This window comes from Rhipicephalus microplus, chromosome 6 (genome assembly GCF_043290135.1).
Source record: "Rhipicephalus microplus isolate Deutch F79 chromosome 6, USDA_Rmic, whole genome shotgun sequence".
Classification (NCBI taxonomy): Eukaryota; Metazoa; Arthropoda; class Arachnida; order Ixodida; family Ixodidae; genus Rhipicephalus; species Rhipicephalus microplus.
Window position 1 is genome coordinate 140871165 of NC_134705.1, and position 25278 is coordinate 140896442.

Genomic DNA, 25278 nt, shown 5'->3' on the forward strand with positions numbered 1-25278 from the left:
GTTTCGGAACATGGTGGTGACAGTAAATACCCGCTGAGAGTGTCCATATAATTGCTGTCGCAATAATAACGCACTTTTTTGCTGTAAAATGAATGTTTTAGGTTAGCTCTGCCGTCAGTTTCCTTTTTGTTTATTTGCACATTTAATTTCCAAATTTTCATACCGAACCTGCATATTACGAAATCCTCTTTATAGTGAATTTTTTTCAGGAATTTATGAATTTCATTATATCCAGGTTTAACTGTAATTCAAACATTACAAGTGCAAGTCGCATAAGTTTTACACTGGCCTCGAGAATAGAAAATAACAGTAAATGTCATTTATGTTAATTTTTAGAATGGCAATAAGTGAAAAATATTTATCTTGCCTATGGAGTGCTAAATGTCTGGACATGTTGAGTGTGAATATGAGCCTCGGCTATCAGAGTTATAGTAAAGGCTTGTGCAGTCAAACTTGATTAGTGCATTCAACTAGAATAAACTGAACTATCCTTCATATCAAATCATTTTCGAGTAGTGCCATGCTTTAACATCAGTGCACAAGAATACTTACAGCTCCATGACCAAAAAATAGCTGGAGCACTTCATGCATTGAACATCGAACAGTTCAAAACAGCACAAGAAGTGGGCCTCTGCTCGCAGAAGGGTACCTTTTGATATCAATTTGGGAAAGCAAGTAGCATGGTTAGCAGTGCGCCACGTGGAGTGAGTGGAAGCTACTTCTTGCTTTCACATGCTTTTTTTCCTAAGTTCCTCATAGGCACACATGTCGGCCCGTCATGTAGGTAAAAACAATAACACTAATATCTGCTTTAATGTCCCAAAACCATGATGTGGTTGTAACAGACGCCGTGGTGGAGGGCTCTGAAAATTTCGGCCAGCTGGGGTTTCTTAATGTGCACCTAAATCTAAGTGCACGGGCCAGAACATTTTCCCTTCCATTGAAAATGAGCTGCAGGAGCCGGGATTCGATCCGATGAACTTTGGGTGAGCAGTCAAACGCGATAACTGCTAGGCTACCACGACGGGGCTGTCATGCAGGTAGAGTGGGGGTAGAAGGCTGGTGCGTCTTGCAAGGAAGGAATGACGAAGTTTCTAGACACATTTGTGTCTGAAATCACAGCTTGACCTACGCACCTGTAAATGTTCAGCTTATTATAACTTTCGTCTAGATAGGTTTACAACATCCGTCATTGTTTATTTTCATTCAGTAATCATTCCTCGTCATTCTGACATGCTTATTACTCCGCATTAGCTCTCAGTTTAAGCAAACTCTTGCTTCTAATAGCATATAAGATGTTCCATATTTAAGAAACTGAATGGTGTACAGTTGAACACGGATATATCGAACTCGGAGGGCGTCAAGAGTCATGAAAAATTCGATGTAAAAAAAATAGGGACTCCGAGAGCTTACTTGTAGTGGATCATCACCTACAATAGGTGCATTCAAGAATGACCACTAATTCCACACACACGCCGCAACAGAATAATTTATTTGCATGAAAATAAAAATGCTAATCTTGGCTTATTTCGTCGTTTTCGAAATGTTGAAGATGCTAGTCTCGATCTTATCAAAGCTGTCCAGGTGCGACAGCCCAGTTTCCTCCATGCGGCTGTTGCAACACCGAATGATGCCGAACGCTGCCGTCACAATTAAGCGGCGGAGTATGTGTGTGTCGCAGGGCCTCGTCCGGACGATCTTCCTCGTCACATGAGCTGTCGGCCTGGACATTACACTCCGCTTCCACGAAGTCGTCCGCATGGAAATGCTGCCGAGAAGCGGGACGAGAATTCGCGAAACACGTCAACTATGCGCTTGTCGTCGTTGTCTTCACCGGTTCCTGCAAGTTCCGCCATCGCGAAGCCTGCCTCGCGGAAGCAGTTGACCACTATGTTCGTCTTCACGTCTCGCCAGGCATTGAAGATATCCGCGGGAGGAAACTTCGTGAAGATATCTGGCCACTCCTTCATCATTCACTGCTGCATGTCCTGGCTGCTGATAGCTTCGCTTTTGTCAGAATTGGTTTTGCCAACGATGTTGTAGCCCTGCTTAAATTGGTGAAGCCACCCGGTGTTGTCGGTGGAGTTGTTTCACTGAGTGCAGTGGCAAACCATTTGGCCTTGGCGATCAGCATTGGGCCATCCATCAGAATGTTCTTTGCGCTCACTTCTAAAAACCAGGCATAGAGTGCCTTTTCTACATTCCCATGGGCAAAAGCGCGCACATGACAAGCTCCCGACGTTTGCTGCTCCCCCGCATCTACCTAGATATCTGCTTTGTTTTTCAACAAGGTACTCAGAATGCTTCATAGTATCCCGAAGTAGTCCACGACGGATGAATATTTATCGCCCGCCTCAACACGCTGAATAGCCTTCAACTTCGTCGCAAAGTCAAGGGTCTTGCACTTCTTGAACACGAGATGTCGACAATTCAAGGAGTCGGCAGCGGCTTTGCACACCACGCACGCGTCAGAAAAATGCTGCACAAGCGGTGGTACGTAGGTAACACACGTACGGAAGCAACACAGCGGTAGCGAGGCGATGGCCACCTGCGAGAGCAACAGCAAAAGGCGCGAGCTGTAGTTCGCTGATAAAAACTCGAAAAACAGCAGTAAAAAAGTGAAAGAAAGGGAGAAAGGAGAAAAACGTCGACTCCTTTGTTTCTGCAGACGGGTACACTGAGAAAGCATGAGAGAGAGAAAGAGAAACGAAAAAAAAAAGTGTTCCGCAAGTAAGAGATTGTGCAGTCCGAGCTCTCTCGCCCTTATCTTTTTTTCAAGCGTTTCGAGTTTCGACGAAGGCATGGTGCCGGGCTGAGGTCGCTGGGCGCTGCTGCAAGTGCCGAAGGCAGGTAAAAACACTGTTCGATATAAGCGTGCGATTTTCTATACTTTTACAAAGGAAATTCAAGGAGATATTTAGGGTGTTCAATATACCTGAAAATTGAACATTTGTGAGTTCGATATAACCGTGTTCGACTGTACTAGGCAAATTATTGTATAATTTTAAGTCTGTGTGCAAGTTTATACATAAACTCGACAAGTTTCTTCTCGAATGAAAAACTAAACTAAAAAAGCTTTCAAGGCCTTTGTTTCCTGTGAACAGACATCTGCTAGTGAAAGCATTTTCCCAGTTTTTTTCTCAACAATTTCGAAAACATTTTCAGTGTAAAATAAAATGCCTTCTTCTTATTCTAAGAAAAAAAAATTGTCTGCTTGTCCTGCAATGGCCCAGGCAGCTGTGCGTGCTGCTGAGCGCGGAGGACATCTACCAGTCCCTGTCCGAGATCCTGCTGGGCAGAGAGGACCTGCGCTTTGCGGCACACATGGTGCAAACCCTCAACACTATTCTGCTCACTTCCACCGAACTGTTTGAGCTGCGCAACCAGCTCAAGGACCTCAACACCAAGGTGGGCAGCTCTGCGTATGGTACTTATGGATTGAAATACACTCACACCACGATATAACGAACCCGGATATAGTGAAATATTGGTTATAATGAAGTAAATAAAGAATGGTTTTGCAAGATAGTGATAGTAATATATTATCACAACGTAGTTTTGGATATTACGAACTTATTTTAATGTAAGATGTAACTTCGTTATAATGAGGTTCAAGTGTAGGACAATTTAGGGTTAAGTAATGCCCATGTTTATATTTACCACTTCAGATCAAGTTGTACAGGAGTAACTTTGATCCGAAACACATCGATATGTGAGCCACCTTGTCTTTATGAGACCAGATTCATCGCAAAATAGCGTGGTTAGTTCGAGCAATCGGGCATACAAGTTGTTACAGTAAAAAAAATTTTGTCTCCTTTGGATTCATACGTACTGAACATGTATCAAACTGTTGGCTCTCAACAGGAAAGTTGTCAGTTGTTCAGGGGTTGAAATCAGGAACTGAAGTAACTACTACACAAGTAGTAATAAAAAGCTAGAAGTGCAAGCATAGAAGGCAGTTACAGAACGCCTTCTCAAACAGGGTACACGAAATACCGTATTTACTCACGCAATGAGCCCACTCGCATAAAGAACCCACCCCCGACCTTGTTCTTTGAAAAAGGAAAAAAAAACATACTTTATCTATCTGTTCATTTTATTTCGGCATGATAGCCAGTGCCTTTTACGATTGAAACAAAGTTAAATCAAACCAATATATCATAAAATAACAGCGCAATAAAAGTGAAAACTTAGTTTTGCAATCATGCCAAACAGTCGCGAGCAGCGCGAACGTGGACGACGTAAGTAAAAAATTTGAAAGTCGTGGATGGATGGATGGATGGATATGGCTGTACCCTTTAGATCGGGCGGTGGCTAGCGCCACCAAGCCATAATGCTTAAGGAAGCAAAAACTATATTTTTTTTCTATTAAATAGTGAGGTTGAGGATTCGTACTTTGCAGTGAAGGGTTTAATTTTCACTCGTGCCTTGACTTTAGCCACCAATCAGATAACCTCCTTCTAGTTAATTCTACCCGCTTAAAGTCTGTTTTGCCCTCCCTGTCCCTAAACCCCAGTGCTTTGAAAAACTCTGCGCCGTCATCCTGAACAATAGAGTGAAGCCCATTACGGAACATTATCAAGCGTTCGGCAGTTTCTTCTTCCTCTCCACACGCATACCGTGTCTACCCCTTCGTATTTGGCCTGATATGTCTTGGTTCGCAGTACTCCTGTCCTGGCCTCAAACAATAGAGAACTACCCCGAGTATTATCATAGATTCTTTCTTTGGCCATTTCCTGCTTAAAAGTTTCATAGATCTCTAGTGCGGACTTCTTAATCATGCCAATTCTTAACATATCGGTCTCAGCTTCCTTCCCCTTCTTCTTAACCGATAATTCTTTTTGGTTTGGCCCCCTGCTCTTTTCCAAGTACTTACCAGTCAATTTTCTGGTTCGCTTCCTCCATTTTATATCGACATTCTTCATGTACAAGTAGCTGAATACCTTCCTAGCCCAACGCTCCTTCCCCATTTCTCTCAACCGCTTCTCAAATTTGATCTTGTTGCTAGCTTCCCTGCCCTCAAATGATGTCCATCCCATATCACCTTGTACTCCCTGATTTGTAGTATGCCCGTGAGCTCCTAAGGCAAGCCTACCTATTCCTCTATGCTTAATTTTTAATCTTGTTTGAACTTCTGATCTCATGCACAAGACCGCATTGCCGAACGTCAGACCTGGAACCATGACCCCTTTCCATATTCCTCTCACAACATCATACCTATTGTAATTCCACAGTGCCCTGTTTTTCATTACCGCTGCATTCTTGTTACCTTTAGTTGTCACGTATGTTTCGTGTTCGCTTACGTACTCGGCGCCATTGCTTATCCATATGCCCAGATGTTTGTATTTACCTTTTATCTCTAGCGTGACCTCCTGTATTCTAAGCTCACTACCTTCATTGTCATTGAAAATCATGACTGCTGATTTTTCCCTACTGAATCTGAAATCTAACCTATCTCCCTCATTACCGCAGATGTCCACCAATCTCTGCAAATCTTCCTTGTTGTCGGCCATTAGCACTATATAATCTGCGTACATCAATGCTGGTAGTGCCTGCTCAATGAGTTTTCCTTGTTTGACGAAAGAGAGGTTGAAGCCCAGGGCACTTCCCTCTAATTTAGCCTCTAATCCTTGTAGGTACATCATAAATAATAAGGGTGACAGGGGACACCCCTGCCTAAGCCCCCGTTTTACCTCTGCAGGCTTGGATACCTGTTTTTCCCACTTTATAATTACCTTGTTACCTTTATAGATATTATTTAAAAGATTAGTGACTACATCTTCCACGCTTAGTGTGTCCAGTATTCCCCACAATTCCTCTTGAACCACGCTATCGTACGCCCCCTTGATATTCAGAAATGCTAGCCACAAGTGCCTGTGTTCCTTTTCTGCTATTTCGATGCACTGTGTCAGTGAGAACAGATTGTCTTCCAACCTGCTGTGTTTCCGAAACCTATTCTGTAATTCCTCCTGCACCTCCTCATCCTCTATCCATGCCTGCAGTCTTTCCTTTATAATCTGCCTTTTATGGCAAAGCGCCATCTGGTGAATGCAGGAGAAATTTCTTTGCTGTTAGCATCAGGAAAGCACAGCAGCACAAAAACAAAAAGCGTGGTCTCCAAAACGTCGCACGCACGGCGCAGTAACGTGCCGTGTGTTTGCCTTCTCGGACTTATGCAATGCGCAACCGCACTCATTGCGTCAATGGCATATTGTGCACCTGCAATGTCTACCGCAACATTTGTGCTCTGCCATCTGACGCTGCGTTTATGTTGTTTGGTTTGTTGTCGTGAACTTAGTTGGGACACCTGCCGTGCAGGGTGCGTTCGGCCGGTGCGCTAGCTACACGGCTGGTTACTAACAGCATGCGCTGGAGTGTTGAAACCGAGCGGCTGGACAACACTTCGGCGTCGATCCGTGCGTTTTCATTACAGAAGGAAACAAAAAGAGTTTCGGCCTATAAAAAAAGATTTGTTGCGCATTTCACGGGCCAAAACAAGCAATACCGCCAAGCGAAATTTTAGGTGTTATAATTCCCGTGACTTATTTCTTTCTCCCGCGTAATTAACCCTCCCCCCAAATTAGTGTTAACTTTTCTGTAAAAAAGGTGGGTTCATTACCCGAGTAAGTACGAAACATGCAAGGAAGTACACTGAGACTAACAAAAGGAATATGCTATTTTTAAAAAATCGCAGGACACCACATTTAGGTAATACGCTCAGTGCGTAGAATATCTTGAAATTTCGTTATGTCTTTTTTTTCCCAGTAGCTACGTGAGATGATAAATAGTTCCATTCAATGAGAGTGTGTGGCATGAATGAATTAGCAAAACGATAACTGTGACAGCTCGTTTGGCTTTGTATTGGTGATCGCAGCAAGGAAAAATGACTGCAGGGGGCTGAAAGGAATCGTCAGAAATAATCATGGAGCATGTAGCAAGGCCATCCACCAGTGCCACATGTGGCAACAAAGCTCTGCATGAACGGAGGCCTGTCTGCGGCAGCTGTTGTGGAACGCTTGCCTTCTATGGTCTCTTGGGTAGCGAGAGGGTGATGCCACGCTCTTGTTTATGGCAGTTCATGTGAAAGGGACTACACAAAATGGTCTACACCAGTCACGTTACTCAACGCATCGTATGCAACTGTACATACGGCCCCGGATGAGCTGGTATGAGATGATGTCCAGAAATGTAGTGTGTGATCATAAATGCACGATGCCCGTCGTGGTGATCTAGTGGCTATAAGATACTTGGCTGCTGACCCGCAGGTGGTGGGATCGAATCCCAGCTGCGGTGGCTGCATTTCCGATGGTTGCATTTTTCGGATGCATTTCTGAAATGTTGTAAGCCCGTGTGCTCAGATTTAGGTGCACGTTAAAGAACCCCAGGTGGCCGAAATTTCCGGAGCCCTCCATTACGGCGTCTCTCATAATCATACAGTGGCTTTGGGATGTTAAACCCCACATATCAATCAATCAATCAATCAATCAACTGTACATACGTATACGTCTCTCTAAAATTGCTTGCCTCAACTTGTTGCAAGATCAAAACACATAAACAGCTTTTCACAGAATTTGCTGTAGGCAGTCTCAGAATCATTGGTCAATTTTTTTTGTGATTCTTAATTTCAGGTGACATGAAAATTTTCACTCCCCCGTGAGATTCGTATCACTGAGATTCTGCTCTATATTGTAATATTGTGTTATTTGCTATACAGTCGAGCCGGACTATATCGAACCCGTTTATATCAAATTATCCCGTATATCGAACAATTCCTAAACACTTTAAGTTTACATTGAGAATATATAGCTAAAGTTACTGTTTTATCGAAAGAAAATAGCAACGACAACTGATATATCAAACTCCATGCGCCTCAAAAGTGCTCTAGCAAGTTGGCTCTCCCTCGCGGTGGTGGGAAAAACTGCCGGCGCCACCCTAGAAAATGTTGGTTAGACCCGTTTGTGCATGGGCGAACACCTCCCTCTAAGAAATGATCCTGGCCCACTTGCAGTGCCTACAGCCAATCTGAAGCCGAAGTGCTTTCTTCATGGTGCGAAGGCAGTAGAATTGAGCGCTATTTTTTCTTTCTTTATGCTTGTGTGCCTGCTGCTGCCGATTCAGCGTGGTCTGTGGTGTTGCCTGTTGGTGCTCAGTGACCTGTATTGGCGTGCTGTCATCATGGCTTGCGCAAAGAGGCAAAATTTGCCGTTCGCCGCGAAACTCGAAATCATCAATTGGGTTGAGCGCGGTGAAATGAAGTCCGACGTCGCCGCTGCGTACAAAATTCCAAGGAGCACCTTGAGTACTATCGTGAAGAACAAGGCAGACATTAGGGCCAAGTCGGACAAAAGGCCAGGTGCCCGTGGCGCCCGGCGTGTGCGCGCTGCTGTGTACGAAGATGTTGAAGCGGCCGTTTACAAGTGATTTGTTGACGTTCGGTCGCGAAATATCCCGGTGTCCGGCCCTATGGTCGAGCAGAAAGCCAAGGACCTTGCTTTTCTGCTTGGCAGGTATGATTTCCAAGGCGGTTCAGGCTGCCTTCAGCGGTTCAAAGAACGGCACAACATCGTTGGCAAAGCTGTTACACGTGAAAGCAGAGCGGCAGACCTGAACAGCATAGAAAAATGGCTCGAGGAAAACTGGCGAGATATCGCAGCAAAATATAGAGCCCAAGATATCTTCAATGCGGATGAAACCGCTCTATTTTGGCAAATGTTGCCAAACAAGACACTTGCGTGTCGTGGCGACAAGACAAGCGGCAACAAGGCAAACAAAGCTCGTGTGTTCGTGCTGTTGGCAGCTCATTTAGACGGATCGAAAAAGCTTCGACTTCTAGTTATCGGGAAAAGCATGGCACCGCGATGTTTTCCAAATGCGCTGTCGCTTCCAGTTACCTACCGAGCAAACTCAAAAACGTGGATGACCGGGGAACTTTTCAGCAGATGGCTATCGTCGTGGAATGATGATTTGGTAGACGAAAATCACAAGGTGTGCCTGCTCGTGGACAATTGTTCATCGCACCACTGCAGTACGACCTTCAGCAACATGGAGCTGCATTTTTTGCCCCCGAACACTATGTCTGTACTGCAACCACTGGATCAAGGCGTGATACGCGCAATGAAAGCCAGCTATGGGGAGCGCCTGGTGGAGAGGCTGCTGCAGAACCTTCGTGTCGGCAGGGAGCTTAAGATCGACTTGCTCGGAGCTATTTCTATGTTGAGTAGATCGTGGGCAGATGTCAAGGAGACGATCCAGAAGTGCTTTAGGCATGCCGGCTTCCACATGCCTGGTGATGACACCCCAAATTCTGACAGCACTGAAGACATCGCAGGTGTTTCCGCCAAAGTTTGGAACGAGCTGGCAGAGTTCCCGTGTGCTATCGACGGATTGAGATTCGAAGAGTTTGTCAGTGCGGACGATGATATACCCATCATGGGCCAATTATAGGATGAGGATTACATTGCAGACGTCGTGCCGACCACGAGCCAAACCGACAACAATATGGAAATCCACGACGGCCCATTGCCTACATCCTCCGAAGTGATTAGTGCACTTGCGTTGGTCCGGCGCTATTGCTTGAATGTGGAAGGTTGCGGCCTCAGCTGCTCCGACTCGGACAACATGGAGTTGTGCGTGGTGTCGCAGGCAGCGAAGCCGTTGACAAGGAAAAAAATCTTGGACTATTTTGTTCCACAGTAGGGCACGCAAGTAAGCCACCATATTAATAAAGTACTTTTCTTCTAGTTTGTTATCTGCCTTTGTGTCAAAACCTATACCGGGCCTATATCGAATTATGCCATATATCGAACTAATAAACGTTTTTTGGGGAGTTCGATATACCCGGGTTCGACTGTACAGTGCTCGTCTTGTCATCCGCTACTCTTGGCTGATTGATTCTACAGATAGCAGAAGCAGACTGTCATTATGATTGGTGCTGACCAAGCGCCAATATGCAGTACAGTGTTGTTTTTTTTGTGTGTGTTTGAACGAAAGGAATATTTTCATTGCCTTGGGGTGTTCCCGAGTGTTGTTGAACCTCTTGTGCTAAAGAATGCTTCTGTTTTTCATGCTGTGTGTAGGAGAGCTGCTCGCTGTTCTGCTGCCTGTACCGGTCATGGTGCCACAACCCAGTCGCCACAATATCCCTGTGCCTGCTCACCCAGAACTACGAGCACACCTGCTCCCTGCTGCACCTCTTGTATCCTTTGCAGAATGGAAACTGCTACACTCAAACCTTGATATAACGAAATATCAGTTATAACAAAGTAAAACAAAAGTAGTCTCGCAATCACTTTAGTGTTAGAAATATTACCTTTATAAAAGATTTTTCGATATAAAAAAGCTTTTTTCGTGTGTGATGTAACTTTATTTTAATAAGGTTCGAGTGTACGTTTAATGCTGTGTAGGCATTCGGTAGTTTAACTACAATACTATCCATAAAGCCTACACATACTTTAGTGTGGTTAACCGGCACTCGTCTGTGTACTTCTCATACAGCAACATGCTGATCAAGTGTGCCAATCTCACGAAACTTGTCTCACATTGTGGCACTGAAATGACGATGCTGTGATGTGATGTTGGACCTAACCAATCGCAAGGATCATACCTGATTATATATATGTGGAGTGATGTTATACAGTAACAGCTCGTTAAGTCAGATTTTACAAGACTGAAAAAAAAAAACTGCCTGAAATAATCGAATGCTGATTTACCGAAAGTATCGAGAAAATAATAATGTATGTATTCATCAACCCACAATGAACGAATGTGTATTCATCAATGCACCTTCATTTTCTCTAGGAATATGCAAATCCAATAAATATTTTACATAGGAGCAGTGCAAAAGGTGCAGCTTTTGTCGTTGTTCACAATGTTAACAATGAAAGAACTCCATGTTTTATTCTGAAACGTGCTTTGTATCCATGCTTTGTAGCATACCGAAAACACAACTTTGGGTGGGAAGACACCTTTCCGAAAGCCCAGTCATTTCAGCTGTCAGCGAACACTGTTTAATTCCTTTCTATACTACATTTGCAGCACTTCGCGCTCGGCGCTCTCCGCGGAGCGTTTAAATTAGCAGAGTTGTGGCCACATAGGACTGAATCACCAAAAATAATTAAACAATGCACACACTCTCCAGGACCAGAGTGTTATAAATAAGGGAGGAAGAAGGGGCTTCGTTCCTCACACAAAGAATACGTTTGAATTATCCAATTTTCTGAATTAATGAGTGCTATACAAACGAGCTCTTATTACACTTTGCAACTGAATAAGAAAACTTTTGTCATGTCATTATTACTAGTGTCAAACCACTTTGTGAGTGGTGTGCTTAAGTGCTTAAACAGTAATCGCACTGAGGAGGTCATACACTTAAACCTCAATATAAGAAAGTTGCATCTTACATGAAAATAAGTTCGTTATACTCGAAAATTTGTTGTGGAGGTTTACTTCTAACGCTATACCTACTGCAAGACCATGTTCAGTTTACTTCATTATGAGGGATGTGTTATTATATCCGGTTTCGTTATATCAAAGTTTGAGTGTAATCACGCAAATGCTCGTCATGTTACCATCACAGCATTGCCCTCTCATCATTTGTATGAGACAGCATATTTGATCTTTTTTTTTTATTGCTAGTACCTTTTATGAAATGGCACTTTGATGACGTTAAACGGGCTCTCAATTTTTGAACAAAGAGCAGTGATAAAGCTCTGTGTCGTAATGGGCACCGATGCTGCAAAGGTGCATTCAGCAGTTGTTTGAATTGTGTTTCACTGAAGAGTTCTAACCTACTGTAACAAAGTACGCCACAGGTGTGCGTTCTCAGAAATGGGAGGCTTCCTGGTTAGTTGTGTTAATTCTTAGTAAGCCGAATGAAAAAAAAGTTTTTTTACCAGAAATCACTAGTTCAAAAATTTTATTCCGGCAAAAACTTCGATGTCTTGGGCTTTCATTAGCATAGTGTTTTAATGAATCTTCAATGTTTGATTAGTACTTTGATACTTTTCACGAACATATGACAAACGTATTATCTGTTTGTTTTTTTTGTTTTGTTTTTAGAAACTCGCTAACTGGATGTTGCAATGATGCTAGACCTTATGGCACTGATTCGAATTTTTAAACTAAACAGGCACGTGCAGTTTGTTACTTGTTTATGGAACCCTACTTCTATGACGCAGTCCCATTTTGTGGGATGCCGTGAGAAGAAAAAGTGGCTGCAAAAGGCCTTGTAAGGAATCTCTGTACAGTGGACTTCCAATAAACAAAACTCGCTTAAACCAAAATGCCTCAATAATGAAACTAAACGAGCGCATGTGGCTGGATTTCTATGTGTTGTGCAGTAAAATTCATCGGTTGATCGAAACAGTGCTTATTGGTCACCTACGATTAAACGGCACAAACTCTAAACACAGCATAAACTCGCTCAGGACAGAGGTAGTCTCACAACCATGACAGCACCTCGAGACAAGCCAATCCAGTAGCCATTCTCGCTTGCGGTGGCTGTGGGCATATAGTTTCTTAATGTACACTAGAGGGAACTCTGGCGCTAGTGTCAATGGGAGCTGCAACGCACGGCGCTTCAGCGAGCATGGGAATGATGGGTAGTACACACATTTGTCTAATCTTCGTACTTTTGGCCTGCTTTTGGCTCTGTGTGTGTGTGTGTGGCTTGAAGCTGTTTTCTCACAAAACAACAATCAGCAAATGTTCAGCGGTTGCACTTCACCACCTCATTATTTTAGGCTTACCTTTCCAAATTGGGTCACGAACTTCAAAAGGTTTGAATCTTCATTTCAAAACAAAACCTAAACACAGCAATGAACAAGCCGCAAGTACGATGACCAGAGAAATGTGTGTACTACCAATCATTCCCATGGTCGCTGAACGATCGCAGCACCAAAGTCCCCTCTGATTAATTTTAGGAAACTCTGTGGCTGTGGGAGCTGAGTCGGTGAGTCAGTTGTGTGTTAGGCCTATTTGTGCGGCTAAGTGCGGTGGATCACAGTGTTATTTTTAGTTCGATGGAAAGGAAGCATCCGCACCATGCACTCTTGCTTGAAAAAAAGCTGAAAATTTTTCAGGAGTGGCCTGCCCAAGACGGAAGTTGCGAAAAAATACATCTCGAAGTCGACGCTATCGCGGGTCTGCAAAGGCAGAGAAAAGATTGAAGGTGCTGTAAGAACGGGACCTTTACATATAAAAGGATGCGGACGACCCCTTATGAACAACCAGAAGAAGTTCTTTTTCTCTGGTTCAAGCGTGCACAGAGTTGCAATTTGCTCATAAGCGGACCAATTCTCGAGCACAGAGCTTGAGAGATCGCCATGAAAATGGGCGTTGAGAACTTCATCCAAAGCGACGGATGGCTCAGCCGCTTCAAAACACGCCATGGCCTAATCTTCAAAGCAATCTCAGGTGAGCGTGCTGCAGTCAACAGGGACATTTGTACCGACTGGCAAAAGGGGTGGCCTTAAGGAAATTTTGATGAGCTTTGAGCCATGAGATGTCTTAACGTAGCCTGTAGTGGAGGAAAATGCAGTAAAGATCGCATCACTGCGCTGGTGGGTGCAAACAAGGCAGGAGATGAGAAATGGAAGGTGTTGGTAATGGAAACATCAAGGCACCCACAATGTTTCAAAGGCATTCGACACCTTCCCGTTGCGTACCATGCAAACGGAAGAGCGTGTATGACCATGGCCATCTTCGAAAACTGGCTACGGCAGGAGGATGCAAGAGTTATGAGGCAAGGCAGGAAGGTTGTCTTCATCATGGATAACTGCCCTGCCCACGGTCAGGTTGACTCCAAGCCATCGCTCTGGAGTTCTTGCCAGCCAATGCAACGGCAGTGATCCAGCCGATGGATCAAGGGGTTACTCAGAACATTAAATTTCATTACCGCAGACAATTGCTCTATCGATTGCTGCTTGGTGCAGACAGTGGGAATTGCTACAGCATAGATTTATTGGCAGCCATTCACATTTTGGCCCATGCCTGGGAGCAAGTGAAGGCAACAACAATATACAGATGCTTTCATCATGCTGGCTTTAAAGTGCAAGAAGCTGTACCTGATGAAGAAGAAAGCCCTGCTGATGACGACATTGAGGCAGTATTCAGTGAGGTCGTGCCCTCTGCCCCTTTCACGCTGCAGGAATACGACTCAATTGGTGAAAATGTTCGTACCTGTCGTGAGGAAACTGTCAAGGAATTGATTGCAAAAGTACAAGATGACGATTAACCTTCCAGCGATGAATGTGGGGACAATATTGCCAGTGTAGTGGTGCCACGAGACCGATTAGCTAAAGAGGCTGTTGAACTTATGCAGCGCAATTTTGAGCATAAGGCTTGTCCAGAATTTCTGGCTAGTTTGTCGGGAATGCGTGTGTACCTTGTGAAAAAACAACTCAAGCTTGCCAAACAAACCACCTTTCGCTCTTTTTTTTTCTCCTACTCATCCTCATGAGTACGGTGAGGTTTATGCAACTTGAATTAAGGTTTTGATTCACTAAGTAAGTGTACTTTACTTAAATGAAACTTGTGATAAATGGAACAGCTTTATGGATCCCCTTTGAGTTCCGTGTAAGAGGAGTCGGCTGTGCATTTTATACATTGTAGTTAGCCTACCATGTAACAATAAAAACTGATTGGTGAAAGGGTTCAATTTAAATGATTGTGCCTGTCATTGTGCAATCAATATTTCCGTGAACATTCCTTCCTTAGCTTCTACTTGTATCACAGCAGCGACATGGAGGTGACAGTCGAGTTCCTCACTGAAATCGACAAGCTTGTGCAGCTGATTGAGTCTCCGATTTTCACATGTGAGTTATTGTCTTTTATGTTGACGTGCAGATTGTGCTTCACCTGAACGTACTTGTGGTCTATGAGGATGGCCTAAAAGTCTCGATTTTTTGTGCAGAAGAAAGTATCCACTAGAGAAATCAAACAGGCAATGGAACATTCAACACCCTTGCCAAAATTTTTTTTTTTTAACTTTCGAGTGTTTCGGTGTAATGCCCGGCACCGAGACGGATCATTTGCAGTTTCAATTGTTACATATACGCAAAGGTGATTTGCTTCTCTGAACTCCAAAGCTTTTGTTTTGCTAGGCTTCCTGACAACACTGGTGTGATTGTCTTCTGCGCCGTGTTTCGAAGTACGGCAACTGCATTTCAGCGTGGCAAGATGTTATAGCTGTGCGAATAGCCAAAATTTTGGATCTGAAGTGAATTCAAATAGAAAAATGTGAGTGCGAACTCAGTGCAGTATTTTGTGAATACAGTAGAACTTCGCTACAACGAACGCTGCTTCAATGAAATTTCCGCTACAACGAAAAATTCACGGTTCGTCGTCGGCAGTTCATATGAGTCAATGCATGAATGATGTCACCACAACGAACACTTTTTCTTCCCCCGTCCCGCTTCAACGAAATTTCACGATGCAATACCAGTCTCAGATATTTATCGCTATACAGTAAACACAGTTTTTAACATTTCGATGCATATTCAGAACTTGAAAATACGTCGGCTAAGTCTAAAACACGCGTTGGCACCACCAGAAACAGCCGCCCTTCAACAAGCATGGGCGCCACCATTGCTCGATAGCGAAGGTAATCAGACTGCCCTCCTTTGCCACTGGCTTGCATTTGAGCCACAGACAAACCGAAGCTGAAGCTCAGTCGCTTCGTTCGTGGTTTTTTTCACCCAGCTGTGCGAAACGATGCTTTTTTCGATTCCAATGCGTATCATTTCATTTGGGCTTGGCCATTGTGGTAACTAATCAGAGCGGCATTTCGTCCGAATTATCAACAAAATCAGCTAACCGCGAGTGATGGATGTAAGAATGGCATAGAATAATGCAAAAGTCGCCATTCCACGATACTCTGCTTCTATCTCAAAATTGTAGGATACAATTTGACAGCAGCTGCTGGTGTTAACATTCTAATGCAGCTGTTTGTTCATTGAGGAAAGTGGTTATAGGCCTTGTTTCAGCGTGCTTTTCACCATGACCTTGCTATGCATGGGTGAGAATCGCGTCATGACGCTGCTGGGAAAAAATAGGAAGCAGTGGACACTTTTTGAATTTTGAGAATAAACGTTGCTTTGTTTTGCTAGCTCAGATCAGCTATATTTTTTCGACTTCACTACAACAAAATTTTCGCTTCAACGAAATATTTTCCCCGTCCCGTCAGTTTCATTGTAGCGAGGTTCGACTATATTTCCTGTTCTGACAGTAAGCGATGAACAAAGTGTTTGCACCCTCTGTGAGTTCGGTCGCTGATTGTGTCGCACCGGACTGTCTGCGCATAGACTTGCGCCTGCAGCTGCTAGATAGCCCACAACAGTCTTACCTGGTCAAGTCTCTGTACGGCCTGCTCATGCTGCTACCCCAGAGCGAGGCTTTCCACACACTGCGCACAAGGCTCGCCTGCTTGCCGCACCCGTCTCTGCAGCAGATGGATACTGGCGCCACTGTTCGAAGGTGAGCACTCGTTAAATCGGTTACAGAGTGCCGTCCACATTTAGAGTGAATACAGCTTTGTGTGGTGCACTCGGCGTGGCCATGCATCAAAGCAAATCTTTGAAGGCATACGGGTGTGTGCCTGCACTGCCTGTACTTCTCGGCAGCGCAAGAGCAGCGTGTTCCAGTGCTGTAGCTGATGCCGTAAACTGCTTGTCATTTCGCTCCTTTTGTTCGCTCCAATATGCTGCCGTGGATGCAGGACCACTCTGCGGAGTGGGATCACGCTGGGCGGTGTTAGCCCCAAGATTGGACAGCCCTGTAGTTCGAACGATCTACCCTACCCTCAAACGTCCTGATGCCTTTACAGTCATTGATTGCAGTTAATTGACAGTGCCTCTGCTTATATTCACACCTTCTCTGAAGCGCGCTCAGTAGAGTACAGGGGCGTGTGTATTTGACACATAATCTTGCTTTGTGAAATTGTGCGCGTGACCTAGCTGTGAGGGTTCGGCGAGTTGGTGCAGATTCATAGTTGAAGAAAGCATAAAAAAAACCTGAACATTGACAAAACGGAAACATCCCGTCCCCTTAGTTTTGTTGTGTTGAGGTTTTTTTCACATTTTATTTCAAATGTGAATGTGTGCATGTTGCTGCGCTGAAGTAATTATTTATTTTTTGTATTGTTTTGATCATTTAATGCAGTACTTGTCACTTACTTGCAAAGATTATAGAAAAAAAAAGGATAGTTGCACTCAAGGCAAAGTTGGCTGCTGCCCAGATGGCAACGCTATTATAGGCTTGTTTGTTCATCTCTGGCAGCTGAGTTGTTACATATTGCTCATCCAATGCTCATTTCTATCGAACACGCAGCAACCCTTTTCAAACGGGAGCTTTTTGGTGCTTGTGGCAACAGTGAAATAAGCTTAAGGTTGCCTTGGCAACAGCTAACTTCGTCAATCATGAAGCCTTTTGTCAATTAACTGTGCAAATAGTTGTAGTAAGTATCTTGTCTAAAAATCGATATCACAAGACCCAATGTTTTGCAATGTTTGAGCTAGGACAGTGCACCTCTGAGCACAACAAGCTCTCTCTTGTTCGTGGTGTCAGTCTTTTGCCATGGATTTTCATAATCAAAGGCATATCATCATTAATTTTGTAGTCATCGTCTGTTATTTACATAGCTGCATAAAAAAAGCATGAATTCTATATAACTCCATAAAAAAAAAGCATAAAGAAATCACTCTTTTTTGCAGTTTAAAAAGGGTGTTTCTTTGTGCATATTTTCTATTTCGTGCTTTTCCTAAATAGTATTTTGTATGGCTTAAAACCGTTTTTTTCCAAAATCAGATACTAGTGAGTGAACACACACCCAAGGGCACGCCCCTTCTGCGCTCCATGCTTGCAGTCCATTGTTCAAATAAAAATTTCGTGTACAAAAGACAAAATATTTGTGTAATACCTGTGTATAGGCAGTTGCCGGGTAACTTCTAAGGCAGTCTGAAGATGGTGTGCACCCTTTGCATGCCACCCTTTGCATGGGTCTTCGGAGTCCGTCGGTTCGAACACTTTCAGCTCCTAGCTTCACATGTTTGTCGTGCCTGTCGATGCGTGGAGATGTTCGAGGTAAAGGAGATGTTCATTTTGCGGAAACCAATAGAGTTCTCTAGTGTAATTCAATAAATTCTGGTGACGTATTGAGGCATTGAACGCTGAAGCAGCAAGTTCTTCATCGAACCTCTTTGGCCTTTCAGCATTCTCCGAGGCGAATTGCGTAGAGGGTGACAATGTGTATGCTCTAACAGAAATTAATATATTTCTGATACAATTAGACGGTAGTGTTTGCAAACGACCCGGTTCAAGTTCTGAGGTGATGGGAATTTCGTCGCAGATTCTTTGCTCTCTTTGTTTAGATTCTGAGTCTTAATTGCGGTGTGCAAATTTGCTTTGCGGAGCTGCTTCATGGTAATGCAAGGAAGGCAACTTAATAGTGATACATTTCTTATTTTATCAGTTTATAGACACACCAAGTACATTTTTGCTGTTACTATGGTGCTGCAATAAAGTTTTGTGTTCTTATCACTGAGATTGCTTTGAAGGGATGGACAGCACATCTATCGTTTCGCTCACTGCTGTGATTAATCTTTCTTATACCAGCTTTTTGTAGAGTTACGCCAGACTAGATGATAAAGGAGTTGGTTGGTGGCCTTACTTCATACAACATTTCAATTTGTTGTTGTCAGATTCATTGCTTTGCCTGTGCAAGTGTTTCTTTTATTTTGGTTTTTTCGCTGTTTGTAATTGGGGGTGTGGTTATATGCATGGGTGGGTAGGTTGCATAGGTAGGTTGCAACGTGAGAAACTGCGTTGTGAGTGGAGTGGGTTTCAGCTGTTTATTTCATTTGTCTCCTTATTGGCATGCTTAACTATTTCTTTTTCTAATGCTTCATATTCGTCATCTGTGTGCAGATTTGTGGAGAACAACAGTGCTGAGAGGTGCAAGTCTGAGATCAACTTCCAGGAGCTCCTGGAGCACTTCCAGAAGGTGCAGGAGTCTCACAAGAAGGCTAAGCCAGCGGCCAGGCTTAGTGAGTGTCTGATTGCGAGGAAATGCTAGTTTGTTCGCCGGCATCTGAATGCTTGTATGTTGGCAAACGTGTGCTGTTGAGCGCCAGAAATGAAGGACACTGCTAGTGCGGGAATTTGTGAAAGTTCATCTTCAACATTTGACAAGATGGATATTGCACTGCATATGTGTACAACAGCATTTGTTGCACCTTCTATAACTTGAACAGTTAAATTGAATCTCATAACGATTGTGGCAGACCAATTGGAATTCTCTCCTCTGCAGGCAGCAGTGAAAATGCCATCAGCCATGCTGCTTCACCACCCACAGCTTTGTTGCGCTGCCCACTGCCTTGTTTCACTGCTCGCTGCTTTCATTAGGCTACCCGCCACTCTGTTTCGCTGCCAACTATTTTCGATAGACCACCTAGCCGTTTCTTTCACCACCCACTAGTGGCTTTCATCAAACCGCTGACTGCTTTGTTTCCCCACGCACTGCTTTCTATAGACTGCCCACTGCTTTCGATAGACTGCTCATCGTCTTGCTTCACTGCCCACCACCTTGCTTCATTGCCCACCACATTGCTTCACCAACCACTACCTTCAATACACCGCCAACCGCTTTGCTTCACCACCCACTGCTTTCCATAGACCGCGCACCGCTTTGTTTCATTGTCGACTGTTTTCAGTAGACCTCCCACCGCATTGTTTCACCAACAGCTGCTTTCAATAGGCGGCCCACAGCTTGTGTCTCACTCCTTTCAATAGGCCACCCGCGGTTTGTTTCACTGTCCATTGTTTACAATAGGAGGAAGAAACAGCCTTTCAATAGAAGGGCCTTATTAACACAGTAGTATAGAGCAACTGTGCGTTGCACAGTTCAAAACTCCTGTATTCCAGCTACTGCAGAGTGCCAAGCTGCTGAGACTGTGTCTGCTGGTTTCCTGCACACTACCTGTAACTGCACTTTTCTTCTTCTGTCCTAAATTGTGTGCAGTCTAGAGAAAGAGATGATAATGAATAAGAGCTGAATTAGTTCTGTACAGTACTTGTAGTATTTTTTTTCTAGGTGTCATGTGATTGCAGCCGCGTATGCCTAACAATTCAACAGGAAAAATGGCGTACTCAATTCATTCAGATTTGCTAGCATTTTTGTTTTGTTTGTGCTATGCAGGCCAAGTGCTACGGCTGAGTGGCGCTATCGATTCTGGGCCCCAGGCATGACAACGTTTCGACTTAGGTGTCACAATTTTCATCAGTGCGTAGACTTCCGCATTGCAGAGGGTCAGGTGTCTCTCCCGCGTCAGACAAGAGGACGCCTTCTACTATTGCCGTTTTTGTGCGTTATGTTTATTGCTGTAACATGCATTGGGCCCGCACATTTCCTGAAGCCACCTTACAAAAATGGTTCCATCTTAAAAAATGAAAAATGAATTGCTGAGTGTTGTGTAGAAGCACTCGGGAAAAAAAAAATATTCTCATGTTCGACACTTCCTAGTTGGTGCTTCTGTTCCTTTTAGTCATTTTAAGATTTTTGAATCGTCACATCCTCACTGGGATCGAGTTTTGTCACGGGACATGGAGTTAACACTACGTGTCACTTGCAGCACATTGTCCTTTGTTTGTTGTGACATAATGTCGGCTTTTCCGGCTTTTCTCTGAAAGGAATATTCATTTCTTATGCATCGAATCTCTGCATTAAAACTGATAAAAAAAAAGTGATTATGATAAGGCAACTTTAGTGGTACAAAAATGACTATGGTGTGTCTTTGATAAAAATGCATCAATGAATATGTTCACAAATGTATATAGAATAGACGCTGTCATTTTGGTGTGATACATGACTGAATTTTCTTGAAGAGATGTCTTCAGCTCTTAACAACACTGTGATGTGCGAATGAAATGTGTCAATCTTCTGTGCTAGTGCTGAACTGGGTGAAATAGAGGTGCTGTTCTTTGAATGAAGGGTTGAACTTGTGTATTTGTACAAAGTGGGTTGGTTTCACAGTTGCACACCAAATTTTTTTGCAATTGCCAATGGAAATTGAAAAGCTGTATAACTATTTTTAACTAGACTGCAACAATAGGGTGTAGCTTTGGAACTTGGGAATTTAGGCAGTGATGTAAATTGTTGTGGACAGCAGCTATGCTTTGTGTATTATCGCTTGTTTGTTTTCATAATTTTCATTCATTGCAGCGTTACAAGCACGACGTTTTGGCTTCTTCTGAAGGCCTTATAGGGCCCCTAGACCACCCAGAGGGCAAAATTGATTTTCGGCGCTGCAGTTGCACACAAACCTACAAGAAGCATGCCGCAATGAGAAATTTTTGAAACTCTGCGTTAACAAAAGAGTTACTGGCATTTGTTGACTCAAAGCAGCCTTCACTCATTTTGCCCTTTCCTTCGCCGCACTTTTTTATTTGTGTCTCTCCTCTTAACTGTGTTCTCTTCATCATGCTGTGAGGAGAAATGCAGTGAGCACGCATTTGTGCAAGAAGACAAAAAAGTTCCTTTTGTGGATGACAGGATAAAAGGCGAATGGTGGCATCACAGCCAACACCAGGAATACCGCAGTACTTTGAGTGGACAAGCAATTGTTTCTTGAAGTTTGTGGCATGCCTGTGATTAGTAGTTCTGTTGTGTTAGGCATTTTTCATCATGATGACATTCTTAACTTTATGCGCATGTTTGGTTGAAACATTAAAAATTATCCTAGGGGGTTTTGCAGTGGCCTGCACAGAGGGTGTTGGCTGATGCTTTGCATTGACATGTAGTGAATGCTAAATCGTCCACTAAATGACAACCACCTGTTTTAGATACAACAGCTGCCTTATTGTAGGCCCGGGCATTATGGAGGGTCAGCATGCCTGTGTACAGTGTAATTTATGGTATTGAAATAAAGGCTATGCTATTTATTTTGTATGAATCTTTCAAGTTCACCTTTCATGTCACCTTGAACAAACATTTGAGCACGCTTTGAAGCTCAAGTGGCATACAGCTTGACCATTTCATTAATGCGATACATTTGTGTTTTCTAAGACTCTCGTTCTACGCAAAATTGCTCCTTTAGTGCAAGGCGGTGGGACTAGTATAAAAAGTGATGCTTAGGAAGACAAAGCTTGCAGGATGGTATCGGCAAGCCTCCTCTTCATTTATATAAATATGTGACATATGTATCGAGGGGTGTGGATACTTAAAACATTCATCAACTATTCCACCAAGAGCATTTTTCGCCATATTGTATGCATAGCAGTTAGCCCAGCTGAAAAATTTGTTAGGAAATCCTGTGAGTAAAGCTGACTCCTAATTCTATTCTTATTCTTTTATACAAAGTTTTACATGTTTACTCCATCTCTGCTTCCAACAGTCTTCACCAAAACTAGTACAATGGGGCATATGGCACTAGAAATCGCCACTGTGTATGCAAGAATTGACAAATAGGGCTGCCAGTTCTCTGTAAGGCCTATCGCGACATCGTATTAGTGTGTGTGTGCTGCCCCTACATATCACCAGTGTCTATGAAGATATATCTCTCAGTGGTTGAGAGTTTTAGTCCTGTTTTGCAATTATTATTGGCCTGAGAGAGTGTCGCCGAGTGGCACATTTTTGAATATTCTAGACCACCTTGTCAAGTGCCAGGCGGAGTTGTCCAAAAGCCTTGATGAAAATAGAGCTATCTGTAAAATAATGAGAATTGGTTCAGCTATAGGTTGTATGTATATCCTAACGTGTACATTAAAGTATAATATAAACTGAAGCTGGAGTCGTATAGATTGTTCGTAAAAATTTGTACAAAGAACAATTGCATTTTAAAGAACCATTAGGTCAGGCTTATTGTGCCGGCTCACAAACTGAATTTGAACCACGCATTTCTATCTGTGTGTTTAAACGAAAAGTACTGTAAGGAATACACCAGGGCACAGGAATGCCAAAAATGCATGTTAGAGGAATGTAATAGGTTAAGCCTATGGTTCTATGTGATGAAGGGGACATTACGGTTTGCCATTAACTAAGAATATTCTATAGGACCATGAACATCTGGCATGTAAAAGTTCCGTTTGCACCTGATGCTTAGCGAAAACATCATGGCGACATAAGCAGTTCCTTGTTTGGTGGATGTTGGCTTCGCGCGCTTTTATAACATACATTTATTTATAACATACTATAATAACATTCAGTATTTATAACATACAGAAATGGTGGCCATCAAGATTTATTTGGATCTACTAAAGTTTGTCTACACGTTAACCTACGTTGTACTTTGCCCAAATGCTTTTTTCAAACTTTATCAGCAGTGATTTTATGTCTGACATACTTATTTTTATTGTCAAATTTAGCAAGTCATTACAGCTGAAGTTCGCACAATATAATGGCTTGACATCACGGTCAGAATTGCAATAACGTTTTATTGCGATAGCAATAAAACGCGGGATTTCGCCGCCGGCGTTGGCCGTCATTCGCCGTATTTGTATACGTATCTGTATTTGTGGAAATGCAAGGAAGAAAAATAATCCAGAAAAAGACCAGGGCGTGCGGAATCGAGCGCCCGGCTTCCTGCTTGCGAGTGCGTCGCGTTCACCATTGAGCCGCGAAGGAGCACCTCCTTCAACGCTGAAACGGCAAGATATTTATATCTACCGCTTACCGCTGGCAATGCTGATCTTAGTGGAACTATCGTATTTTAAGCATTACCAACGAGATGGCGCGATGAGCGCGCGTTGCCAGATCATCGCGACGCGCCTTTATGCGTTGATCTTTCACGCGTACTTTGCTCCATGAGGGGGTGGGCAGGTGCTCACGCGTGTGTGCGCTTATCTCGTCTCATGGTAAAGAAACTTGGACACCCTGGGCTTTCATCGGAACAATTCTGTTGTAGCTACCGGGCGCACAAAGGTCACTGCACTCGCTGCAGTCTCTTTTTGCGAAAACGGAGCGCTTTTCAGACACATCGAAGTAACAAATGAGGCACTTAATCGCGTTCATCTGTACGTGTGAGTACGTTTAGTGCGTCACTTGTGCGCGAGCAACGCGGGGCACGTTTCGATCTGATTGCAATTATTCGCATAACATTCCGATTTGTCGCTATCGCATTCCTTGCGTCGCCTTTGCGACAAAGCTGTGACATTTTTTTTGTAACTGTGTATGTACTCTTTGCCCACTCTCCTTCAATCTTGAGGGAGGAGATCAAGAAGTTTGCTCTTCTCCGCTAATACATCACCTTCATATGCCACTCCCAGGCGAGGCAAGTGTTATCACATTTCTCTCTGGGAAGTTAGATTAATCTGGAACAGCTGGGGTTTGTCGTGCCTCCGCGCAAATGTGCTACGTCATCGACCATTGAGTGGTGACTGATACTGAGGTTCTCCCGCCCTTCTCGGCGACGGAGAGTAACATTTCTGAGCGGGGTGGAAGGGAGAAACAATAGCGCTCCGCGCACCTTGTGGTGTTGGCTCGCCGACGCCGTGCAGATGCCAACTTTGTGGCCTACACTCTAAGAAATAAAGGAGGAAAAGGGGTATCGAGGTTGCTCCTTCAGAGGAGTAACTAGCTTGCCACTCCCATTGCACCGATTTGGGAGTAACTGCAAAGAAGTAGCCGCGATCTCGCGGTTACTCCACAAAGGAGCAACAGTTATATCAAAAGAAAATAAGGTGTGGGTTGGCTTGACCAGCCTTTCAAAGTGCGTGTTGGCTTTTGATTATATATGCAACAGATATGCAAGCATCACATTCAGAAAGCTCGAAAAATTTGAAGCAAACACACGGGATTCGAACTCACGACCACTCAGTCAGTATGCGTGTACACTAACCACTCCAGCACGCCACGCTACGGCCCCGTCTGCAAGGAAACAGGCTTGTGTAGGCACGGATGGATCGTTTGCACACGGCGCGAACATTCCTGCAGTTACTCCCAAAAACGGGCGCTTTACTCCACAAGGAGGAAAGTGCCCCTCCTTGACGCTCCGTGTGCAATGTTTTGCGCGCATTCCGACTTTTTGAGGAAAGAAGAGCCCTTTTCGGGGTAACTGCGCAGTTCCCTAGATTTTCCCCTTTTACCGAAGTACTGGCAACTGCCAGCTCTCCCGGCCCTCTCTCAAGTGCAGCTGGCGTCTGCTGCTATTTTCTTCCTAACTTGGAAGATTTACAAAGCAACGTACGTTTAAATGAACACTTAAGTCAACGAACAATTTATGTCAGAGTGAGAGCTCAATATATGGCAACGCCTAAAATGGCAATATTATGCACAGCAATTGCATAATT

At 43.7% G+C, this 25278-nt stretch overlaps 1 protein-coding gene across 1 annotated transcript in view; it reads left to right on the plus strand.

The window, feature by feature from the left end:
- Nucleotides 1-21940, plus strand: part of LOC119168426 (protein VAC14 homolog) — a 61303-nt gene extending 39363 nt beyond the window's left edge. Inside the window, exons 12-17 of the mRNA XM_075866753.1 lie at nucleotides 3234-3408; nucleotides 10077-10195; nucleotides 14734-14813; nucleotides 16302-16473; nucleotides 18922-19040; nucleotides 20192-21940. Of these exons, the coding sequence (XP_075722868.1) occupies nucleotides 3234-3408; nucleotides 10077-10195; nucleotides 14734-14813; nucleotides 16302-16473; nucleotides 18922-19040; nucleotides 20192-20241 (715 nt within the window). The 3' untranslated portion in view covers nucleotides 20242-21940. The remainder of the gene's footprint in view (nucleotides 1-3233; nucleotides 3409-10076; nucleotides 10196-14733; nucleotides 14814-16301; nucleotides 16474-18921; nucleotides 19041-20191) is intronic.
- The last annotated feature ends 3338 nt before the right edge of the window (nucleotides 21941-25278 follow it).